Below are 26,671 nucleotides of genomic sequence, written 5' to 3' on the forward strand. Positions count from 1 at the left end.
CTAGCAGAACATTTCAATATCTGAAAACGTACAAATTTAGCATTTAAAAATTGGCTTGTAAATGAAGAAATTCATTTAAAACCAAGTAAGTAACTGTTGCCATTTCCAGCTAAACAATTGAACCAATGAAAATCATTGTTTTGTAACATGCATTCCTTTTGTCCCACAGAACGACAGACCCCTGCAAAGCAGCTGTTCCAGTCTGCTACTACAGCAAACTTACTGTTGCTGTAACACTGACACAAAAAGTAAATTTATTTATTTATTTTTTATTATTATAAAATATATATTTCCCCACAGTGAAATTGGCAGCAGGGAGAACAAAAGTCCAAATTGACTTGTGCTTTAAATACTGTACATCTTTACATAAAACGGTCACTGGTCAATTTGGTGTTTATCATTGAGATATTTGGAGAAAAAAACAGGATTCAGACGCGTGCGTCTGTAAAAAGGGGTAGGCCAACAGTCAATAAGGTGCACATTTCCACTGTTGACCGATAAATGTATCACATTTAAGCATTTGCCAGATGCATTTATTCAAAGCGTTTTACAGTACATTCAAGCTATACATTTAATAAGTATGTTCTCGGGATTCTAACCCAAAACCGATGGGCTGCTAACGCAACGGGCTACACCCAATCCAGACATGGTGGAGGCAACAGCATGTAAGAGCTGGCAAACGGCTGGGACTAAAAAAGACATGGCGAAATTTTAGGCTGTGTGGAAAAGTGATGCAAGGGATACATTTGTGAAAAACGTAATACTGTCAGTGACCTCAACCCCAAACAAAAAGAGAAGCATTATAAGCATGACTGCGACGACTTGCCAATATCGTTCTCCCTCTTATTTCCACTAGTAACGGTCGGGCATGTGCTGAAGAATCCCTTATTCATGAGACGTGAAAGGCGCTATTGTTGGACTCCTTTCACATTCCCGTTGAAGGATGTAAAAAGGAAGAGCCAGCAGACAGAAGCGGTGACCTAGACGGCCCCGCCTACTTAGTGACTGACTTGTAGCATGACCAATAAGAGAAGATGACAGAGCGAAGCGCTCAAACACAAACCTGCGAGAGAGGGCTGGGCTATGCAAATACAGAGCGGTGCTTTTCAGTGGGATGCTCTCGCTTTTGTCAGCCATTGGTCGGCTTGCGCGCGTGTAGGAGAAACCTGCTACTGACTGAGAGAATCCAGTTTGAAACTCACTCGTGATTTTCACCGTTTTTCTTACAAACACGAAAGGTCAGACGATGGCCTCTAAGTGCCCTAAATGCGAGAAGACTGTGTATTTTGGTAAGTTAATTTTATGTTCCCTTTTATATTTCTCTATTTAATATCAGTGCAGCGTGAGGTTTGACATAATAAATTACATCCACGTTGTAACCAAGCAAATGGATTGGATTGTTTGACGATAACAGTCAGTAGGCGAAGCTAGACTAACACGGAGCAATGTTTACGGTAGATCGTAAAATCAATTTTTGTAGAGACCAATGACTCTCAAAGCAATTCATTTTTATGCATATGTTTAAAACCACCCCCATAATTAGCCGAATTTGTGCATGCATACGAACGTAAATATAGGTCAGTTTAACTTTAAATGTCAGGTGTATACTTAGATAACGTTACGTCTGTGAAATGACAGTTTATAAAGAGGGAATTTTATTGCCCACTTCTGTACAGTAATAATAAACAGTTGTGTCCACGTCCTGTCTGTAGTTACGCAAGGATTTCTTTTCGTTATCTTCCACTATCTTGACCAGATGATGTACTGTTGTTATAAACTAAAATAAAGACTCTAAGGTGGAAGTCAGTTAGCTTTTATAGACTTTTACAGATGTTTTCTTTAATAACGGAGCACATGGCTCTTGCAGTGGATGTCTGGGGAGCTGTAAGATCAAAGTGAATCATTTTTATTTATGTCAATTTTCTGCCCAGCATTGGCCCCTGCTCAATATATACCATTCAAACCATTAAGCGCTTGAATAGCCTCTCTCCCACTTGACTTTATCATCCCTACTCTTGTATTTATAAGGTTTTGCGTCAGTGCATCAGAGATGATTATTCGGCTCTTATTTATGTTCTATTAATCTGTGTGTCAACTAAAAAGCCATTAAACATGAACACTAAAGCCGTCTCAATGGAATGAGTGAGATGAGGTTATATAAAAGCAAACGCTGCTCTTTGCATTGGCTGTCTGTAAGTGGGTGGGTAGGCTAGGAATGTCTTTTTTTCAGTGGTTCTGAACTGAATTTACTTCAGAACCCAGATTTACATGGACCATCAAGAGGTGACCAAATGATTTGTTTATCATACAAAAGTTAAAAAGTAGTCTTTAAATTCAAACATTAAATTTGATTTATATTAGCATTAGACCCAACAAATATTGGTATGATGAAATGGAGAAGAAAAAACAGACAATTTGATATCTAAATGCCTTTTTCACGGTCTCTGACTGACATGCACAGCCAATAAATAATAGGCTTAAAGGAAGAATGTGTGTCACACAACCTGTCCATGTCGGCATCTGCCTAATTTGGCTAAATACACTACTAAGTGATAAACTTGCACTGAGATACTGTAGTTTGATGGGATGCACAACCTTTAACGTCAAGAACAAAAGATATGGGAAGCACGTTCTGATGCCTTTTAAAAGTTGATAAGCCTTGCTATCCTAAGTATGCACCATTCACATGGTCACTTTTGGATATCTACATTTAGCATTGTGCTTTCAACTCCTATCCACAACAACCATATCAGAACAGGACCTGCAGGCCATTAGTTGTAACCAACTTAACATCACTTAACTGAGGGAAAGAAATAGTAAGGAAAAGTGCTATAAGATGCATCTACAAGCATCAATAAAAATCCACAAGGTTGTTAAGGCACGATGGTCGGTTATGATGGAAACCAAGTTTTTTTTTAGATTTATTGAGCGGAAATGAGGATTTGGACTTGTGCTGTATTGTAAATGTCCCCAAAAAAGTGGGTGTGATGTCGTAGTACTGAAGAAAGCACAATGTATGGTCTCACCACCTCAGACCTCTGTGTACGTCATAAGGGAGTTGGTCAGGAGGATGCGGGTGACTGGTCTTTTATTAGGTTCAAGTTGAAGCCAAAGCACATTCCATCCAGCTGTGGAGGAGCAGGGGCGTGGTTCAAAACTCCTCTTTTGGTCCTCGCCAGCTTTGCCTTGCAATATGTCACCAAGTGAACGTTTGAAAGTGAAGGTGGCTATATCCAAGGCTTCAGTGAAGTAATGCTCACATCTGCGCATATACACTATATATAATTAATGGATTCAGAAAATACTTTTAATTTTTATGCCAAGTATAAACTACATTGAATAAAAATAAAAATGATAAATATTACCAAATTCAGTTTTGGTTGCAAAGCCTGTGGCTCCAGATGGCTTTTCCAAATTGAGCTTGTGGGAGTCAGTGCATGTGTTCCTGTAAATTCCTTTCTGACTATATCCTGTTTCTAACTTAAGTGGTAAGCCACTGTATTGAGTGGAAAACCTTCAAACTTTCAGCTGAACCTTTTATTCATTTATTGAACAGCTGTTAGCAGATGCTGTGCGAGTTCTTTCAACTGTAAAAGCTTTAGCAACTTTTCACATAAAATGGCATTACGTAGAATCAGCGATTTCCATTTTTTGTATTTTAATTCAGAATAGATGGAATTGAACAAATAGACTGTTGGAAGCAATGCATGTACAAATAAAAACAAAGGCAGAATTGTAAGTAAACCTTGCAACAAATTTTAAAAGTTTATATGAATGAGAACATGTCATGCCTTATTAATGGCGAACAGCACTCTTGCATTGTGTCAAAGCTCACAGACGAGAGAGTGACGCCAGAATGTGGTGGCACAGAATTTTGCTGCCTTGCCTTTTCTTTACTTACCTTTTATCTGTCCCTTCGGGGCCTGTTCTCTTTCCTTCAGAGAAGAATACTTTCTTTCTCAGAATGCCAGTCACATTGACTTGAGAGAGGGCATCTCCATCATGTTTTCCTTTGGTTTCAGAGACCGTACTTTTCCACACGGTTGTTTTTCTCTCATGTTTTCCTCAACACATTTTCTGTGTGAAGGTACTAGATACAGAGAGTTACTCATAGCACACTATGTTCTCATCCTCAAATGACCATAGTCATTTGTTCTCTCACTGTCCCCATCTCTCTCTGTCTCACATACACTAACTCACTGTGTGTAAACCTTGTGTTTTCTACATGGCTACCCCACAATCTGTTTAAATTTGCAGAATGTGTTACATAATGCTACTTCTTGAGGTTTTGCATCCTGCTTCAAGGGGCATTGCATAATCGTGGGAGTCAGAATGGGGGGACACTCTTTATTTCTGTCAGGATTCCTAACAGGCATGAACCTACACCATAGTTACGAGAGGGTTTTTTGCCTTTGTGGCAAGGTTAGCAAAGAAAGACCTGAACAGTTACGCAATTATGTTTATGTAACTATTCTTTAAACTGACATTAGTCTAATTAGATCTGCCGAAGACCTGTAACCATGTATTTGTCTCTATTGGTTTGCTTTACTGTACTTGGAGTAGGGTTGGGAATCGAAAATCAATTCCAATTTGGAATCGGAATCGAAAGGCTAGGAATCGGATAGGAATCGACAGGAATAGGAAACGGATACTTGAGATTAAAATTTGAATTCCTCTTATCAATTCCTGTGTGAATATTTTCAGAAAAGTACATGCGTTGCATGATCTGCTGATATCTCAATAAAAGCCCTTATGAAAATTATCGATATTTTTTACTATAGTAAGCATAGTTAAGCTATAGAATTTGCATTAAAGCACAGGAATCACAAATTAACCATAGTTGCATTATAGTAACTGCAGTTTAACCATGATGTAGTTCAACTATGATAATACAAATTGTAATAAATCAGAAAAGGTGTGTTTCTATGTGTAAATATACACAAAACGGTGCTCATAAATATATATATATATATTTTGCAAACAAGTCAATAAGCAGTCTAAATGACCATACAGGTTGATATCTAAATGTTTTACTTCAACTGTGGAATCGAAACTGGGAATCGATAAGAATCGAAATCGATAAGCAAAATCAGAATTGGAATTGGAATCGATAAAATTGAAACGATTCCCAACCCTAACTTGGAGACACAAAAATAAAATTGATACCGCATGATATGATATATATTATGACTGATAATAAAAGACACAATAGTTCATAAATATATATTTGTGGGTTGATTTCATTAAAAAATGTAAACACAGTGGAGTCTTCACAACTTCACTGGTTGCCATCAGATTGGAATAGTTCACCCAAAAATGAATTTGAATCCATAATTTAATCACCACTGTGCCATACCTTCGTTTAGTGTTGTCACGGTACCAAAATTTCAGTAGTCGGTACCAATACCAGTAAAATTCCACGGTTCTCGGTACCAATTTCGGTACCAAAGCAAAACACAAGTACATGCTAATTGAAACACAATTTTATTAATAAAGCTCATTGTTAATATAAATGTATAGAAAGCAATGCCATTTTGTATACATGAAGTATAAGTTAATTGTTGCTGAAACTGTTGTGTGCTCTCTGCTGATGCTGATCTTCCTCAGTCTGCTGCTGTATAAGACAAATAGAATAAACTTCAGTAAGCCAACTGACTGAACAAACATGCATATGCAATATTAAAACAAACCTCCGTTTTTATACTGCATTTACACAAGATTACTTACATTAAGGTAACTGTATATTCAAATAATAAATGCAACAGATATATTTTTCTTTAGTTTAAATGTGGCTTTTTAAACCCAATAGAGTTATCTATCCAAGACATACACATTGCTAGTCATACAGTTAGTATGCTAGTTTTCTAGCACATAGATTTCAGAGAGGCCTAAATAAAATAGGTACTGTAAACCCCATCCTGTCCTCCCATTAAGTTTACTCCATTACAGTTATAAAAGCATTAAATGGTTAATAAGGACACTTGACTGGATTAGCATTGGCGCTAACAAATTAACACGCAAACAGGGATGTTTATTTTGACGTAACCTTTAATTTAACATATGCTACAACATTCATAATGCAAACGCGAATATAATTTGAAACTTACCGCTTGAACTTGTTAACTTAAATCCGGATGCTTCCTCGTTTCACCACAAAACTCTGTTCGTTTTCTTCGTGATATGACTTTAATCTGAAGTATTTCTGCGCGCATCTCTTGTGGATCGGAGCCGCGCTTATCCGCTCATCACGTCTTGTTGCGTCTATAAAAAGTTTCCGACTGACAACCTGTCAGACAGAGCATCAGTACCCTGTTACCCTGTTGACCCGGTACGTCGGTACTACCGGGTCTTGTGAAAATTAGGTACCGACAACTTTTTTATTTTTAGGTACCGACTTGGACCCGAAGTACCGGTACTTTTGACAACACTACCTTCGTTATGACTTTGTTTTTCAGCCAGACAATTTGATCCACATATTCAACAGAAAAGTAATTCACATGACTCCAGGTGTTAATAAATGTCTTCTGAAGAGAAGCTATATGTTTGTGAGTAAAACGATAAATATTTTGAGTGTATTTAGCCGCTCAAGCGCTACTGAAATCCACTAGCCCTGATTAGTTGTGCGCATGATTTGAATGTATCATTAGCTGTAGGAAAGCTGAGCGATGCACGAGGCAGCATTGATTTGTACTGACAGCCTTGGGCATTGGGCATCAATTGCACATGCAACTCTCATTCGGGCTAGAGAACTGAAAATCATGAGGTTGCTTAATTCGTAGCTGGTAGGGTTGGGCGATGTCTACCAAATTGGCATCAGGTGATGTCTACCAAATTGGCATCAGGCGATGTCTACCAAATTGGCATAGGACGATGCCTACAGTGAAACATCGTGATGGACGATGACATCGGGGGGAAGGGGCGAGGCGGGGGTTACATCAGTTTGCTAGATGGCCATCTGCCAAAACATTAAAAACAATTATATCAGGGCTCCAGACTGCCACCAAATCGCATTTTGCGACCAGTTTTCAAGACAGCGTGAGCATTTTTACAAGTACTTGTGCATGTACGACCTGCAAATTTGGAATTTCGTCCAGTTGTTATTTCATGTGGAAAGACGAGTAGATCTTGAGTAGATCTTGTAGGCTGTGTGTGATCAGTCAACTGCGCGGGTCACACGTCACTGATGTTTCCCGCTACCATCGCGGACGCGCACAGTTCAGGTCGTCATTGACAAGTTTACACGCAGCGTGAGGGCATTTCTACGATTCACTGTTTGCTTTCACTTTCTATGTCCGTCTAAGACTCGCACGCACAAACGTTTTGCAGCTTCTAAATCATACTCGACCGCAGAAAAGCACGAATGGACGACGAGCTCGACACGTGCTGAATGTCATACTGTGGACTAGTGCTGTGCGATTTGGGGAAAATATCTAATTGCAATATTTTTGACAGACATTGCGATTGCGATTTGAATTGCGATTTTAACTTTTCTAATTCAAGCTTCAGCTCAATATTGTTGTGTGGAGCACAGTATGGGTATAGTTACCCTGATGAATGAAAACAACAACAAAAAACATTACAGAAATTCTAATTGTTTCCATTAAAACCATTACAAAATTCATTTTTGTAGTGTGTTTTGGGCATTATTCAAATAGGGCTTACTGTTGTTCAATTGGTTCCCAACTTCCAAATTACATAAAACCAATAGAATCCAAATACCAGTGTACACTATTATAGTTTCCATTAAAACAAATACAACTCCCATTGTAATTAAATCCATAACATTTTCTATTTTGTTAGTGAATTATTTTTTATATATATATGATTTATTTATTGAGGTGTTAGTGAATTATTAAAATAGTTCATAGGTTACATAGGCTGATTTATAATTTTTTAAGTATGTGGGATCTTTTAAAACCATTAGAAAATGTGCTGAATGTTTAATTTCATCCAAGTGAAATTAGCAAAACAGTTAGATAGAATTTACATTTGTTGGAAACGCGTAGCTAGGCGTGAGTTGACACAGGGTGTGCGCGTGCGTCAAGCCTCGTCCATATTGCCAGATGCCCGTGTGGAGCCGGACTCAAGTACTATAAACGTCATTACGAAACAGGCTGTGTGTGCGCATCAAGTTTAAACGGCTCGTCCGTGAGACGCGCAACGCGGGGTAGAGACGCGCGAGTATGAAACAGGCTGTGTGTGCGCGTCAAGTTTAAACGGCTCGCCCGCGAGACGCGCAACGCGGGGCAGAGATACGCGAGTATGAAACAGGCTGTGTGTGCGGCTGTGCGCGTCAAGTTTAAACGGCTCGTCCGCGAGACGCGCAACGCGGAGAAGAGTCGCGCGAGTATGACACAGGCTGTGTGTGCGGTCTTCTGAATTGGACGGTTCTTTAGTATTTATTTGCCTAATATGATCGATCTGACTCTGCAGATGCCATAATAACACACACTCTCTCTCTCCTGCCTTCTGTTTTTTTTTTTTTTAATGATGGACGTTTACGCAGTTGGCTAGGGCAGTGCTAATTAGGCATAACGGAGGTGCGCTCACTCAGTTGGTTAGCAAGAATGCCACTCAAAGCGGGCTAGGAACAGACGCGTTTCCTATTTTTCACATCGCTTCCACATCGCAGCCTCTTGCGATTAGGAAATCGCAACGTCTCACATCGCGATTGCGATTCGAATAATCGTTCAGCCCTACTGTGGACTCGGCTGTCAACAGTTGTCGTGCTGTATGCGTAAGCAGATGACGAAAATTGCGTCATGCAGGGGAATCACGATGCCAGCCCAACATCGTGATGGCTGTTAGCCATCGGCGATGGATGATGTCATCGTCTATCGGCCCAAACCTAGTAGCTGGAGGAAACCGTGCTAGACTGAAGAGACAGACATCGAGTTTGCCGGGCCTTGCATCAGGGCCAAATCTGTGCAGCGAGGGCCTACAACCACACCCATCCTTTCCACACTACTGTACAGAAGTTCACAGGCCAGTGCAAATTGGAAATCCAAGCTTGCAATCAGATGACAATTTGAAACTTGTTTGGAGAAGGAAAGTCCTGCCACAAAGCAGTAGAGGGCTTCAGGCGCTGTTTGTCATCATGGTGCAGAAGGGTCATTTACTGTGTTCTAGTCCTCTGATCTGATCTCAGTGCATGTTGTGTGCTATTTATAGTTTGAAAAATCTGAGGTTCATGGGAGCTAACCACAGCAATCATTTCCTTGTTTCCTGATGACAGGAAGTGTACGTATTAGTTTCGTCTGCATCTGAGGTGCCTTTTACCCCTGTTTCATTTCATTGTGTAAGCATACGTGTTTGGCTAAGGCCTGCAGGCTTTCAGTTGCAAAGCTGGCGGGTTGAACTGTACTCTGTGACTCTAAGCAAAATGCCATGCTGGACCCAGATGGCCTGCATGTTGTTGCGGTGCGGGAGGATACAGTTGGAGAGAGAGGACTAATGTACTAGTGCTTCAAACAGATGGGTCTATGTAAATATGCCAAAGTGGAAACAAATCTGTCCCTCCCTTAAAATTGATTTCAGAGTGCACAGATATGTAATGTATGTCATTGCATTTGAGTTTCATTTGTTCCGAACTTTGGATTATTGAAATCAAAAGTACAAGTAGCCAGTTGTAACTCAATAAGGGGATGTTTGTTTATACAGACCTTTCAGCGTTCTACTCTTTCATTCCTACCGAAGTCCATTATTCAGAGGAAAGAAGGATTTGGGGTACTGAGGATGCATTCCGGTTGTGGGGCCTGTAGGGTTTTCAGCTATGAGTAAATGTTGTTCAAGCCTAGTGCTGTTTATCTGTGATTACACATCTTAGACTTTGCTCAAGGCAGGGTCAGCGTGTAAGAGGCTCTCCTTTCTGTTTAGCTCTCTCTGGAGTAGGACAGAGCATTAGATTTTCCCTCGTTCAATTTGTCAGTGATCACAGACTTATTAAGGGCTGCAATTAGCTTAAAAAAAGAGTTTCCCATTTGCAGCCTCCAGAAATGAAAATCCGTTCATACTCAGCTTCATGTCATTCCAAACCTGTATGCTTTTTTACAGTGAATATAAAAAGAAATGTTTGAGCTGCTGTTTTTCATAGTGCAAACTAGACTGTGATATGCGGGCATCAACATAGATGACAGAAGACCATAAAAGCACCATGAAATTGTTCAATATGACATATATACTACAGTATATACGTCTTCTTAGACCATATAATAGATTTGTGTAGGCAATAGTTTATTTGGGATGATACGAATGTGAGTAAATTAAGGGAGAATCTTCATTTTTAGGTGATGTAATCCTTTAATCGCATTCAGACGTACAGCATTATAATTGATCATGTGATAGGCAACAATCATGCTGCATCATTAGGTATGTTCAAGCTGCGACAGCTGTCAAGATGGACACTATGTGTCTTTCATTGTGTACTGAACCTACAATATTTATGGAAGACCACAGCATCCTTTTTCACTGATGAAGTTCATCCCTATTTGAGAACAGGTGATATAAAAACAGCAATTGGTGTAAGTGGTGCTGAATGTGTCAAAATGAACATGCAACACATCATCATTGTCATCAGATAAGCAGACGATTTAGGGCAGGGGTCTTCAACTAATTTTGTTTGAGGGCCAGATTCCAAAAGTATAAATAGGGTGAGGGGCAGTTTTTACCATAACCTCATTTCTCCGTTATTTTGTATTTCTTGCATTTTTTCTTGCATTTTTTTTCTTTTATACTGTTTTTGTTGCTTTTACTTATAGTCATGTATTATATCATACACACAAATATTGCATCCAGTATTTGGTTTTTATAGATGTTTTTTCAAGAAGATTTTTGTGAAGATATTTGAATCAATGAAAGTCAAATCAATAAAAGTAAAAAATGCTAATACGTTCAGCACAAAAGTAATCCCTACCCCTTGTGGCGTTAAACTGGCGTCTTATAAAGCAAATCAATTGGTCTGTCCAAGAAACTGAATGCTAATAAGCTATTATCACATATTCGGGTGCATTCCAATCGCATTCATAAGCGTGGGGCACTTCGTAGGGCATATCCGTTGAAGTGCAAGTTCTGGAGGGAGATGAACAGCTGTTTTCATAAATATAGCTGTATTTTCATACATAATGAATGCAGTAATAAAAACAACAGTTTTATCTGTACCCTTCCTGCAGTTACTTTCAGGGGCACAAGACGCGTTTGGAATGCGACCTATCGTGTGCGCAAACCAACTGACTGTGGCTGTGGATTGGCGAGAATAACGTTGTAAATAACATTAAGTTTCTCGGACAGACCGATCAAATCGCTTTATTAGACGTCAATTTATCATAATGAGCGGCAGGAATTACTTTCGTATTGAATGTAGCAGCGTTTTGGACTTTCAAAGATGTGACGTCTCAGGACGTGTATTTCTTAAGGCACATCATTCTTAAAGAGCAGGTTTCAAGGTTTTTGTAAGTGTCCTAATGTTGTATTAGAGTCCCCAACAAAACAAATGCATCAAAGGTAAAAAAACGGTGCTATTTTCTTAAAATAAGCATTTAGTATCTATCCATTTCTCAAAGATCCCTAAACGATTCCTCCGAAGCTGTTCAAATGTTCCGCTTCTCTAAGCTCCTCCCTACCGCGAGTCCAGTGTGCTCCGATTGGCCAACTGGCCCAATCAGTTGTGATTGGTCTTTCTTCATACACTGCGTGTCAGAAACGAAACGCCCATTACCACAGTTCTTATCTCAGGAAGGTTTTTGTAAACAAAGACGCTGTGTGTAAAAATGGCATCAGTATTACCATATCACAAGTTTTTATCTTCATAAACTTATCTTCATAAACCATTCAGACTATTGTTTTCTGTTGATCTTTTTTCGTCATAGCTGTGGGAGAACAACAACGGCTCTATCCAAAAGTTGATCATTACTTTGATTATACAGAGAGGAGTAACTGAGCAAGTTAGCGAGAGCTTCCAAAGATAATGCACACACCTTTACATAATAAAATGATATAGTGCTGCAGTCCGTTTTTAAAATAATGACAAGCAAACCGTTTTGTTTGAAGGGGATCGTGACCACAGCTAAACTTTGCACACTTGACAAAACCATAATGTGAGACACGTTAGCAAAGTGCTACCGTGACTAAACGATAAAGGGATACAGTTTGTACAATACTACGACATGTAGAACGATAACAGTCTACAATAACCGCCACATTATTAGGTAAGAGTTGGATTATTAAAACTGTAACACTGTTAACTTATACGTTGTTTACCTGGAAACCTACAGCTGTACTAAATATACAACACGGATTAGCACAATTACTTTAACGTATATTGTAAGCACTCAATTTAACATGTACACATAACGTATTTATCATACTTACAGCTTGTGGTTCTGAGACGCTTGTTAGTCCAAATAAAGTTGGTATTGACTTATCTTTAAGGGTCTAGCGGCTGGCAAATCCCGCGTTGAACTCGCCAAAATTTGAGAAGCAGTCGTCGGTAAAATGACGAGCACATTACACAAGGTTGGAATTGTACTGCAGTGGTATCGTGGAAAAAAAATGTAACCATTGATCCTTCACATCGTCATCCTTTGGCAGCGAAAACAAAGTACATTTGCGTTCACAGCACAAAACACAGCGTCCCCTCGACATGTTGTATACGCAACACTACCTGAAGTGCTAGTGGGCAGGTCAGAGTGTTCCTGTTTCGCGGGAAGGTGGGGATTGTGCTGATGCATTACACTGTGACGTATCGATGTTACACTCAAAAGATTCGAAAGCCTAACGATTTGTTTGGGTGGTTCGGAGTCGACTCCTTACTTTGGATATATATATATCTTAATTTATCATGGACTTTTTGGAATAACAACTTTGCAGATCGTCAAAATTGAAGGAAAGCAACGTTACACACTGAAATGCCGGTAATTTTATGAGATTCATGAAACCTGCTCTTTAAAGTCTCTCAAGTTAAGGTTGACTAGCCCTGATTTAGTGCATCTGCAGTGCCTGACCTACAATAGGTCTTGGTCTTGCTCTCAAGGTATGGCACATGTGATCGTAGGGCATTTGTAGCTTTAATTAAAGTCAGACCAATTTTCTAACTAGAATGCATTGCATTTGTTAGGCGGCGGTCAGTCTGCACAGTGCCACATTAGTCAAATACACCTATTGACATCAAATCTGCTGCAACATGTACAGTACTTAACTAAGATGGATAGTTACTGTCCTGCAAAGTTGAACCCTAACGAAACACACCTGAGCCAGCTAATCATGCTCTTTAGAGTCACAAGAAAATTACATGCATGTGTGTTTTATTAGGGTTGGAGATAAATTGCAGGGCAGCAGCCCTTCCACTAAAAATATATAAAAACCCAAGTAAGATTTGTGAATTGGTGCAAGGGAAGATTAAGTCAGTAATTATTTTGTTTCTTTTAACTCTTAAAAGTGGAGTGGTTGATTTGGAGATTATAATCCCACCCTCTATGCGATTCGCCGTCCAAAGCCACACCTTCTCCAAACACATGAATGTATTTCGTAAATCCACGTAACGAATTACAAACTAAATCCATTAAATTCTTCTCGAAGTATGTACTTTGTACATACCTGTCCAAAAGAAAGAGAGCAACCATGGTATCGTCTTTCAGACCCTTTGCCTGCCGGAGCTGTCTCCATCATGTAAAAGCTGAACCGATGTTAATTTGAGTTTTTCCACTTTCATGATCCAGATGTTTTTTCGTCACTGCTTTTTCAAAAACTGACTTTAGTTTTGTAGATTTACTTGTTGTCGGTTCCGCAGGCAAGTTTGATTGTTGCTGATTGTCAGCAATCAGTGTATCCCATAGGATTTTGACAGATTTACTAATTACCCTAACTAAATAGCATACTTGTGACGCCATCACTTCGTGTTAGTGTTAGCACTTTTTTTGACAAGAAAAAGTTGACAAAAGCGATTTTTTTAGTAAAAAAAAAACGCTCGCTGCATTTGGTTGCAAATAGCAGCCGAACGCAATGACTTCGCGCACGAAGGTAGCCCAGAGAAACATAGGCAGTGTAACAGAAGTCTATCTGAATTATAAACAGAGAGTGTCTTTGCAATAACTAATCACATATTTAAAAACTACAATACTAATTTCTCGATAGAAATGCAATCAGAAGTTGTTGAAAGTGAAAATTAAACTTACATTTATACAAAACTATCCTCCAACGGGCGTTTCAACCGCCATTTTTTTTTTCGAGTTTGAGCCTTCTCGACCAATCAAGTTCCTCGCATGGTGTTATGGAAACGACAGGTCTCTGTCATTAGTTAGCTGTGAAAAAGGAGCTTGACGTAGGGCGTTTTTTTTCAGAAAAGTTGAACGCGCTGATGACGTATGATGTCTGCGTGAAAGGTGCGCAGTGGTATGCAAAATACGTTGGCTAAAAATGTACACATGACCAGTCACAGCGTTCAGCCAGAATTTTTTGATTGGGTGAACGTTTTTTGGTTCTACTTCACAGACGAAATATAATTATAAAATATTATTTGACCATTATACTTCTTGATTGCTATCAGGATGTAAAGAGATTTCCAACCAACATGACAAAAAATGTTTTCTGGACTGGATCACTCACCATGCCTTTAACTCACTAAATTACAGAAAATATTTAAATGGGACAAATAAATAAAAGTTAATTTTGAGGCATCTTTTATGTTTTGTTGTTTTGCGAAGTAAGACTAACAATTAGTTAATACGACAATGATTTAATAGAAAACGGTTATGTTTTTCCTTTGCATTTTTGAAATTACAACTGACAATGTTATCAAAACTATTCACAAAAACGAGTATAAAAGCTGTATTATATGCATGCCAGGCCAGTAGTTGGCGACGTCACTTCATAAAGAAACACTACATGCCTGTGCACATGCATAGGTTGAACCTAAAAGTACCCTGTCGACTTATATGTGTTTAGAAGTTGGCGTATATGTGTCTCAGCTGGAAAAACGTTAATAAGAACGTTGAGTAGCTGAAGCATAGTCCTGATTTCCACCATTTATCGCCTATAAAGATGAACACGTAATGCATATGTGCATGGCATAACTTTTCACAGATTCACATTTTTGTGCAAACGATAACTGTATCATTAAAAAAAATTTGCACAAAAGTTTACATTTTCAGGCCCTCAAAACGAGGACATAGGACACACCCTATAAGAGCCACTTCATTAGGGCATGGCCGTGTTACAGAGAGTCATACTTTAAAACCAGTTTGTTTAATATTGCTCATAAATTTTGATTTCATTAAATCCTTTGTTTGGTGGGAAGTGGTTTGTTTTAAGGGATCTACAGTACCTTGGAAACCAGTGCTGACAACACAAGACTATTAGTCCACATCCAGACCTGCATCTTCTGCTGAGATGGCACAAGCTCACTGGCGTGAAGGTGCCGTTACTCTCACATGAGTGCAGAAGGTTTCGTTTACAATCCCTTTGTGTCCCGGACACAACCCATTAAACAAACCTACATGTCGCTCATGGATCAGTTGACTCAGTGTTGAAGTGGGATGAAATTGTGGGGTAAACTACAGGAAACATACAGGCAGGACGGTAGAGACATTTATCAACAATGAAGAAGGGGAATAAAGTTATAACCTCCGTAGCTGAAAACAAAGAGCTAAGATGATTATCACCTATCAGGTACACGTAGTGCACTATAACCTCTGTCCGTGCTCATCAGAGCCGGATGATGTGAAGCGTCACAAGCTTGCGTATAATCTTACAAAACCGTCCATTAGGATGCTTGGTTCATTTTCGCCCCTCATCCAGGGTAACATGATTCCCTAATGAAACCCTGACTGATAGAGCGTCTTCCCTCTCTGGTTGAATAAACCCTTCGAGGGACATACAATATCATAGTGTTGTTAGGGATATCTCTCTGGTATGATTTATGACAGATTAAGGGACCATGTAGTCAACCGGATTTCATTGGAATGTAGGTCTTTAAATACAGCAAGGATGCTGAAATGGTTAAGTGTAGAAACCTAGAATTGGGATATTTGTCTGACATTGCTGAAATTTACACTGGTTTTCATGTGACTGTAGAATGAGAATGTGGTTAAGTGTTTGGCTGGAGAAAGTCCAGGATCTATTCATCTAAATGAAGTGATTCCCTCCAGCCAGACAACACAACGCCTCCCCAGCAACCTCACACAACAACACAAACCCCTTCAGTGGCAAGTCTGTTTATCTGTACTTGATCATCCATTTATACACACACTTGCTGTGGTATACAGGATTGGGATCCTGGTTCACAGTCTTGTCTTGGAGCAATAGTTTTGATTTTAGTATTAACGTATCTTTATTCATATTTTGAATAAATCCCAAAGATTAGCTCTCCATCCATGCTTTAATGTGTCGCCCCACACACTTTCCAAATTGTTCCTACAGCTCTGTGTAGGAGTACAGTCTGGAACAACACTTTCTTGATCTAATATGCATTTGGTCGTATAAATCTCTTCTGGGGGTGAAAGCGATCTCTGTTGCCCAGAGCCAGACCCCCCAAGAGATTAACTTAGAGGGCAGCAGGACTGAAAGACTGAAAACAATACTCCACCATGCAGGAACACTAGGGAGGAGGGGGAGGCTACATTAAAGGAAACCAACTGTTCTCTCTGGCTGATTGTGCCTTGTTCTGATAAGAAAAGGTGTTTCCTCTAGAGCGAGAGAGTTGTCTCGGCATTGTCTAGAGTCTATTATATATACTTGGAAGGAGTATAATTAGATCTGGAGAAGTCTCACAAGGCCCTCCTATAGAAATGGTACAGGAGGGGAAATGGAGTAGTGGGTTCCAGAGATGCTCTGTTAGTTCACTTCCTGCCTGAAATTAGTGGTGACTTGCCACTGGGTTTCATTGTGTTACACATCTACACAGTCCTCAGCAATGGAAGCAGCCATCATTACCTCTTACAATAAGGCCGGTCCATTTTCCCAATGTTATATGATCTCACTTTGATTGTCCAAATGAAAATAAAGCTACTGTATCCTTTAGCTCTCACGGTTCTGAAAACTATGTAAAGCCAGCATTAATAATCATAATAGAGCACTCAACATGGAGTTGAGAGAGGGAGAGGTTCTTTGTTTTAACCTCCGCACTGCAGACTTTATTTTTGCAAGGGCTTGGTTTTCAAACAGGAAGTTTCCTAATGTTATTCCATGGCACAATGTATACATCTCAGGTAGTGTTGTCAAAAGTCCTGGTACTTTGGGTCCAAGTCGGTACCTAAAAATAAAAAAGTTGTCAGTACCTAATTTTCATAAGACCCGGTACCACCGCCGTCCCGGGTCAACCGGGTACTGATGCTCTGTCTGACAGGTTGTCAGTCGGAAACTTTTTATAGACGCAATTAGACGTGATGAGCGGATAAGCGCGGCTCCGTCCACAAGAGATGCGCACAGAAATACATCAGATTCAAGTCATATCACGAAGAAAACGGTTTTGTTTTCAGAGTTTTGTGGCGAAACGAGGAAACATCCGGATTTAAGTAACAATTCAAGCGGTAAGTTTCAAATTCTGTTCGCGTTTGCATCATGAATGTTGTAGAATATGTTAAATTAAAGGTTACATCAAATGAAACGTCTGTTTGCGTGTTCATTTGTTAGCGCCAATGCTAATCCAGTCAAGTGTCCTTATTAACCATTTAATGCTTTTATAACTGTAATGGGGTCAAATAAATGGGAGGACAGGATGGGGTTTACAGTACCTATTTTATATAGGCCTATCTGAAATCTGTGCTAGAAAACTAGCATACTAACTGTATGACTAACAATGTGTATGTCTTGGATAGATACTGTAACTCCATTAGGTTTAAAAAGCCACAATTAAACTAAAGGAAAATATATCTGTTGCATTTATTATGTTAATATACAGTTACCTTAATGCAAGTAATCTTGTGTAAATGCAGTATAAAAACTGAGGTTTGTTTTAATATTGCATATGCATGTTTGTTCAGTCAGTTGACTTACTGAAGTTTATTCTATTTGTCTTCTACAGCAGCAGACTGAGGAGGATGTTCATCAGCATGAAAGACCCCAGAAGAGCACACAACCGTTTCAGCAACAATTAACTTATACTTCATGTATACAAAATGGCATTGCTTTTTATACATTTATATCAACAATGAGCTTTATTAATAAAATTGTGTTTCAATTAGCATGTACTGGTGTTTTGCTTTGGTACCGAAATTGGTACCGAGAACCGTGAAATTTTACTGGTATTGGTACCGACTACTGAAATTTTGGTACCGTGACAACACTAATCTCATGAGCTGTAGCTACCAATATATTTATTTTTTAACAAAATAAAGCCACCAGCCAAAAATAACTGATGTTCCAGCAATGTATAATGTAATGTTTTTGGTTTAATTAAAATTCTAAGATTATAAGTCTTTCTTTGGATGGGCACAAAGGGATGCACCATACACGGGGGGGAGGGGGGGCTCACAGTGATAAAGTACCACTAGGTTATATCTGGTACCCTAGTACTTTTTAAAGCACCACCTATTGTATTATTGCTCCTGTATGACATATTGCTTATTGCTCCCTGAACTCTCTGTAAGTCACTTTGGATAAAAGCGTCTGCTAAATGACTAAATGTAAATGTAAAGAATCCCTGTAGTAGCTTTGGAATCACTGTTTAATGTTTTTTTTAATAGCTTTGGTTTTTCAACTCTCATCTTTGGTTTTTCAACTCTCGTCTGAATCATTTTTGCTAAAGACTGGTGTGATGGCTCAAATACAGTATTGTGCCTTGTTTAGAAGATAAGTGCCATTAGTTTTCTAAGTGATCAGATCAAAATTTTTACCTAGCGGGTGATAAACAGGCAAACAAAAATCCCATTGAAGAAAGAACCCAAGTCATATCTAGGGAATCGAAGTTGGGTTATTGAGACACAAAAGTGCAAAAACAATGCACGAAAAAACACTGAAAACCCTTTTGGTGTCAAATTTTGCACACACACCACTCACATTTTCTTCATAAATTGTATCAATCTGGATTATATAATTTCTCTCTCTCTCTTTCTGATCATCTCTAGCTGAGAAAGTGACGTCACTGGGTAAGGATTGGCACAAGTTCTGTCTGAAGTGCGAGCGTTGCAGTAAGACTCTGACAGCAGGCGGCCATGCTGAGGTGAGTGAATGAGAGCTACAGATCGCACACTAACCCTCTGCAGCCTAACGGGGGAAACTCAAACTCCCAACAGCCGAGTATTGACTTTATGACACTGACTGAACGTTTCCATCAGAAGGTCAGCAGTTCTATTTGAAGAGTCAAGCAATCGGATTGAATCCAATGTCACATGGTATTTTGTGTTTTTATGTCTTGCTTGCACATTCTTTTCTTTCTCGTAGCACGCCACACACAATTTGTACCCCTTTTCTGTTTCAGAGAGCTGTGTGTTATGCAACACAATAAAATGTTTGAGGTCCCATTATGCTAGTATTTAATGATTGGCTGAAAGGTTTTCATGTTCTCCTGTTTGCGAGACTGCTCTACGACGTGAAATTGCGCATGACCTTTACAACATCATATTACATCACTCTGTGATTGGAATGGCAGCAGAGGAAGCAGTGATCTTTTACAGACTCATTATGTCCATCAACATAAGTTTTGGATTCCAACATATTGCTTTGATAGGTCATCCTTTAGCATTAAAAAAGCCATTAGTGGTGTCTGTTTACGATACATACATTTTTATAATGTTCAGAGTGTCAGAAAGAGAAACATCTTAATTTCACTACAAGATGAATTTTCTTCTTAATCTCTGTGTAAGCATATTAACATCCTCAACACATGCATCAGACTAATTCTGGATGAAGGTCAGGTTGCCACAGTAAAGTTATTATTTCTATTGGGTATTTCACATGGGTTAAAACGGGTCAGGAACCATTTTTAACCAAAGAGCCATTTTTCCAGTTTTGGTTCATTCATTTTTGAAAAAAAAAAATATATATATATATATATAAAATAATAACTCAACAACAGTGAAACAAACGAAACAGTGCATACATCTGGGGCTCCAAAAAATGATTTCCACAACTTATAAACAATTTACAGGTTATTAGGCCTCCATCCAATTAAACATAATTATATCTAACATATAACAATGAAAAAAGTGCACGTTCCTATAGTAGTGATACTCACAAAATACTGCATATGTAGCTTCTGACTTTGCATTAGGTATGTTAGATTTCTTGAAATGCTGCAGCCTGATCTGCGAAAGTCTGACATCGGAGTACCGCGAGAACATTTCGGAAGCACACGGAGCTCTGCTCTCGCGGCACTTTGATGTCATAAGGTGACCGGTCTGCGCAACACCTCATGAAAGCAAACATAACTAGCCTCTTGCTAATAGCTTTGTAGTTCGGTTCGTAAGTGGACAAGACATTTACATACGGCATTGAAACTCCTCTCTCAACCTTGACAGCTGTATGTATGGACTTCATATGGTTCATATGGAAAAAGTCTGCTTACAAGGATATGAGGAGTTAAACACAGCGCATCTACACTGACGCGTCGCAGTTTCCTTCCATCTGCTCACCGGATAGTTTGCTGCATGGTTTGTTTTAAAAACTGTTTACATGTGATTATATCGAGGCACGAGTTCTGTATCATATGCCACAGAGAGCCGTAACTTTCGATAAAAGCATGACGCTCGCTCTTCCAAACTCGTCGCGCTCTGGGTAGCTGGAATCTGGGCTGCGGGTGCGAGAGGTTACCATAGAAACGTTGTTTGCCGTGTATTGGCCAGGACAACCTGTACAACCTGAAATATTCATATGTGTTATGGTGTTTTGTAACGATAAAATGTTGGTGAAGCGTAAGACACCTGGCGAGCCACATGATTCTTGAAAATAGCCACGTGTGGCTCGCGAGACATAGGTTCCCGACCACTGGATCAACCTTTAACAATAACTGTGACTGTTTGGCCATTTAATAGAAGTGCCCATGTGTTACTTGTGTTACAGTTTGCACATCTAATTATAAGATACAATATTATAAAAATAAAAAAAATATTGAAATAAAAATAATGTTTAGCAAATTCATGGCTGTCTTATTCTTATTAGTATGATTGAAATACTATCATCACTATGATCTCTTTTTATTATAAATAGTATTGCAAATCGGTTGACCACTGTGGTGTATGTTTCTACTCAAGATCATTGTGGTGCACTGTTGATTGTCAGCAGACCCACACACTGTTTTCCACATACAGTAAAACCTCAGTATTTGGTCACTATAGACAGTAGACACAAGACTTTACTTTACTGTCAGACATAGTAAGTATCTAAAGATGATGATCTCTAAGTGTCCTTTATGTGTTCTGGCAGGGCAAGGGTATGAACGTTTTACATCAAGTAGAGTGGAAAGAGACGGGGTTTGGATTTTGTTTCCAGAATAAAGTAGTTGAAGGTTCTGGGAAAAGTTTGGAAAAATAATCTATAAGAGAGCTGGAGAGCTGAACTGAAATGGGATCTGATAATCGTGGGTAGTCTCAACCTCAGACATCACTCTCACAAACCTTTCATGTCTGATGCATATTATACACAAAAAAGGGCAATAGATTTCTCAGATTGCCAAACTTCAATCTGATTAGCGGGCTTTACACAATTTTTATCTGCTGTTTGGGAAACAAAGTGGTTTACAGGGTTTTCTACAAAAACATTCACTACACGTATACTCAGATCTCAGGGTTATGAAGTCATATATACAGTACCTGCTCCTATCCAAAAAGTGAATTCATTCATTCTGCTTTTTTGGCTAGTATACTCTGTAAAGTAGACCAGAGTTTATGTGAACGGTTAAAAGTTTGGCTATGTGAGACTGAACTAGATTCGTTTGAGAAATGCTAGAAAACTTCCCTGTAGTTTTCTGGAAGAACTATAAACTGACTAAACCACACCAGATCAACCAAATCTCTGTAAGCATGTGGACTTTTTCTATAACATTTCATGGTATTGACATTATCGGGTTCACTGATGATCAATGTCATCACTGACAACATCAGGGTTTCCAATTATGGTCATGGGAATTAAGGTGTCTGCAAAGCTTTGTTGGAATGTGTGGCTCATTACACATTTTTCTTCGTGCACACCTCTGAACTGGCATGAGGCCACTATTCTTAGTCTCTTCCGTTTCTTTATCCTGCCCCGTGCAGCTGTAACGGTCACACAGCTGCCCTCTGACGGTTCCCATGACAACACTTTCCCGCCATTGGCCCTGACCGAAGGGCTCTGGGAGGACCTGCCATTAAAATATATTCTGTCTTCCATATCCTATGTACAAATATAGACAAACAAAGATGCATGCTTGAAATGTTTTGTACACACGCACTGTGTCTGAGTAACTGTTGTGAGTATTATCAGGGAAGGGAAGTTTACTGGGCTGTGCCAAGGGATAACAGCTCAGTCTGTGACATTTAGTAACCAATTCACCGTTAGATGATTATCCCATAATAAATATAGATGGAAAGAGGGCAATGTATTCTTGCATTATATGTATTAACTGTCATAGGACAGAATGGTAAAGTAATGACCATGCCTTCTGTTTTTTTATAGCATGATGGGAAACCGTACTGCCACAAGCCATGCTATGCTGCCCTCTTTGGGCCAAAAGGTGAGCTTAGCTAATGTCGTCCAAAGTCATGAACTGTGTGTACTGTTTCCCATGCTCTTTTTTTGTTAATGCAATAAATAATTTATGACATTGATGTTTTTAATCAAGGCATGCAAAATACACTGTAAAATAATTTAGTAAGCTACAAAACAAACTTAGAGCGCCCTCTGCTGGCTATTTTACAACTTTAAGACAGCATCACAAATAGATTTTTTTTGTATCATTCACAAACAACTTTTTCACATTGGAGATAATGTATTTATCACAATAACTGTTCGCAGAACATACTGTATGATGAGGATGGCAAATTTGTATAATTGTGAATGGTGGTGAGACATCATCGTGATGTTCTTTTGTATTATTATTTTAGGTGTGAACATTGGAGGTGCGGGCTCTTATGTGTATGAAGCTCCCACTAGCACTACACCACCCGCATCCACTGTGGACTCGGCACCAAAACCTCAAGAAAAGGGGGTCCCAGCACTGTCCAAGCAACCTTCTAAAGGTAAAACGAAAAAGACCATTCATGCCTAGCCAAGCTGAATCTCTAATGCCGTTGAGATATTGGTTTTCTTATCTAAGATTAATCTTACCACTGGGGTCCTCCTGATTACCCTTTCAGGGGTTTATTTATTTTGGGGGTCTTTATACAACAAAAAATGGTTTAGCTACAAGACAGGAATTGTAATAATATTAAAATGAAAATGACAAATTTATGTTGAATGAATTTGCAATCTAAGTAGATCTATAGATTAGTTAAGCTTCTTCATCCTGATATTTATATCTATTGGGGATTTATTGTTTGTCCGATCAAGTGTGACTACTGTAAATGACAAATTGAAATGCACAATTTCAGAGAGTCCAATTAGATTTTTTGACCTTTTATTATTTTATTTAAAATGTTTTGCAATGCGACATTAACACTAAAGCATTCCTAAACCGTTCTGTATGCACCTGTCCTTTCAGCTGGTAGCATCACCACCTTTTCTGGAGAAGCCAATCTGTGTCCCAGATGCAACAAGAAAGTCTATTTTGGTATGCACCTCTTTCAGACTGTAGACTTTTATTTAATAATGGCAGCAAATGCAGTAGTGCTTACAGAACGACATGTCTTGTTACTTGCACATGGCAGCTGAGAAGGTGACATCACTGGGGAAAGACTGGCATCGGCCGTGTCTGCGCTGTGAGAGATGCAGTAAGACACTGGCAGCAGGCAGCCACGCAGAGGTGAGTGAGAAATGAAAGCTGTAATTCTCAAATTAATGTATTCCTGAAATAAAAGAAAATGCCTGTATTAGCTTACTGCATATTTATTCGTATAAATATTTTTTTATTATTTGTTATAGCATGACGGTCATCCCTACTGCCAAAAACCATGTTACGCTGTCCTATTTGGTCCTAAAGGTACTGTTATGTTTGTAACTCTAGGTGGAGCTATAAGACAGTTTTGTAGTTTTTATTTGAAATGCTCATGTTTTGACATTCGTTCTTTGTTAGCATTAAAGATAAACAATTATGCATTTTTATATGAAATTGCATGTCTCATTTAAATAGAAAAGTTGGTGTTGTATTCTCACATTGGTGCCTAATAATTCAAATTCAAATCATTTTCATGCAATATTTGATTACTTTATATTTTTACTTGTCTTTCTAACCTAATGTGATTAAAATCTAAAGTATGATTCATGTAATTTATTTATTCCATTTACAGGTGTAAACACTGGTGGTGTTGGCAGCTACGTCTATGACAAGGAGGTCAACGCCGAGGCTCAGCCTTGATTTTCAGCCCTTCCGAATTCTCAACATTACTCTAATCACATCCACTTTCAACCTCACTCACTTTCACATATTTCCCACATCTCGTCTTTATCACGAATGATGTGCCAGCCCGGTTCTGCCTGCAGAAAAGTGATGCCACATACTGAAACCATGCCCTTTTCCCTGATCTCCAAATGTACCCCGAAAGACATTTTGACTGACATGATGTACAGTATACAATGTGATCACATCTAACTTAACCCGTGTCTTTTTTTGGAAGTTTATGTAAATGTATGTCTGTATTATTTATGTATAATCAGTGTTTCCCTAAATTGAAACAAAGTTGTAGCTCCTCTACAAGAGGAATTCAGGATCCATTCTGACAATACTGCATGTACAGTAGAACATACGTCCCTGTTCACACATAAAACAACAGAAGTTCAAAAGGAGCTTTGTTTTCCGTTTGAATTGTTTGCCGGCAGGGAGATTAATGTCACCTCAGAGTCTCAGTGCAGGTGAGGTTCAGGAGCACATCACCATAAATCTCAACAAAAATTCTCAAATCCAGATTTACTTTTTGGCAATATGGCAACATTCCTACGCTAAAACATTTTTTAAAGAGATGGTCTGCAAGATGTATTGCAGACAGTAAAGTAAAAGGCCAGGCTCTTATTATTGTTCAGAAGAGGACAAGCTTCTTTATGAGGTAGCTAGCTAATTTTCGCAGGGATTGATAGGTATGGGAGTGTATGTGATTGATGTTTGGTGAATAAGTGGCTGCAGCTAATATTTATGATGCCAGTCTAGTACCATTACTTAACGCATGGAATCAGATTAAGGAGAAAAGCATATTAATATGCTCTTGTATTGTTTTGTATTCTTTTAGATGAACCCCAGTTTCTCAGTGGTGAAACTGAAGTATTATATTTCCCAGTAGGACTTCAGCTTGTATTAAATTCAACCACATTCTTACTGAATGGGTTTTTGTATTCTATGACTGTTTTTGCTGTTATACTAATTTCTTTGCTGTATCAGGCTTTTGTTCTTTTGATAACTTTCTTTTGAAAAGAGAGCCTGACCTTGAGTCCCGCTGCTTCTGTCTGTGTAATCTCACATTAAAGTTTGGAAGATTTGGAGGTCTTTGTGTTACATTTACTTTGTATATTTACGTTCACAGAAACACATCTTGGTGCTGAATTGTTTCAATAAAGTGATCTTTCTAGTATTACCACAATCACAAAATATTTATTTTGGTGACTACTTATGAAGTGTTGGTAATTTCAATGGATAGTTCACCCAAAAATCGGTCTTTCTCCTCGGTGGATATTGTGAAAAACGTTGGCCTCATTGACTTTCCTTGCATGGACACAAAACCACAGCGGAAAGTCATACAGGTTTGTAATGGTATGAGGGTGAGTAAATTATTTACTCATTTTAAGTATTGGGTAATCTTGTATTTCCTATTTAAGTTAAGCATGCTGGTATTTATATGTACTCTAACATTAACTAAAAAAACTTGATTTGCTTTTGCTCTGAGCATAAAAAGGATTAAAGTTACAAAGAGAGGGTTAAAGATCTAATACTCTCCTCAAGGTTTCTTTGTGCATGAGACATGATTGACTGCTAGAATTGCAAAAAAAATATGTGCGGATAACAATGTCACCTACTGGTTAAAATGTCATAATATGGAAAGACACCACTCCCAAAATCCAAGTGGCCTGCTCAGTTACATTATAAGTAATTTAAAACAATAGATGGCTAGGTCTTGATCATCCACAGCAAAAGTAAAGATTTTCTTTACAGATATACTGTATATGCTGAGAGGGCTGTACAATGAAAACTCAATTCATTTTTGAGATGGAGTGACCAATTTACTTGACAACTCACTTACATCACACATTCAGCTTGCATCTTAAGTATGATGCTTTAAAACCTACAAGTCTGTAAAATATGTAGTAAATAAAAAAGGGTTCTTTCAAAACTTTATTATGTAACACTGTTTTTGCAATTGACAATTTATGTAATGCAGCTTCCATATTTGGTAAGGACTTGTTGCGATTATCTCTAAAATTGACCAGATGGTGACTTCTGCAATGCAAAAGGGGTGGAGGGATACACTTCCGGTCCATTACTGAATGCCTTTAAATCATTGAACCCTGTCTCTGGAAACATACTGTTCATGGAATCTGTGCTGTATTCTGCCTCTGACGAAGTATTCCTGACTTCAGACATTCAATTCAATTCAATTTTATTTATATAGCGCTTTTCACAATGTGC

At 38.7% G+C, this 26,671-nt stretch overlaps 1 protein-coding gene across 1 annotated transcript; it reads left to right on the forward strand.

Moving 5' to 3' along the window:
• The first annotated feature begins 1,122 nt into the window (after positions 1-1,122).
• Positions 1,123-25,532, forward strand: crip2 (cysteine-rich protein 2). Its single transcript, XM_057343927.1, has 8 exons — positions 1,123-1,289; positions 19,056-19,150; positions 22,579-22,636; positions 23,007-23,141; positions 23,603-23,671; positions 23,769-23,863; positions 23,983-24,040; positions 24,348-25,532. Exons 1-8 carry the CDS (start codon positions 1,247-1,249, stop codon positions 24,413-24,415), a joined length of 621 nt encoding a protein of 206 aa, XP_057199910.1. The 5' UTR covers positions 1,123-1,246; the 3' UTR covers positions 24,416-25,532.
• The last annotated feature ends 1,139 nt before the right edge of the window (positions 25,533-26,671 follow it).

The sequence above is a fragment of the Triplophysa rosa genome, linkage group LG10 (genome assembly GCF_024868665.1).
Source record: "Triplophysa rosa linkage group LG10, Trosa_1v2, whole genome shotgun sequence".
Taxonomy (NCBI): domain Eukaryota; kingdom Metazoa; phylum Chordata; class Actinopteri; order Cypriniformes; family Nemacheilidae; genus Triplophysa; species Triplophysa rosa.

Coding starts and splice junctions, on each gene's coding strand:
- crip2 (XM_057343927.1), top strand. CDS start 1,247: ATGGCCTCTAAGTGCCCTAAATGCGAGAAGACTGTGTATTTTG. Junction 1,290..19,055: donor CGAGAAGACTGTGTATTTTG/GTAAGTTAATTT, acceptor GATCATCTCTAG/CTGAGAAAGTGACGTCACTG. Junction 24,041..24,347: donor TGTCCTATTTGGTCCTAAAG/GTACTGTTATGT, acceptor TTCCATTTACAG/GTGTAAACACTGGTGGTGTT.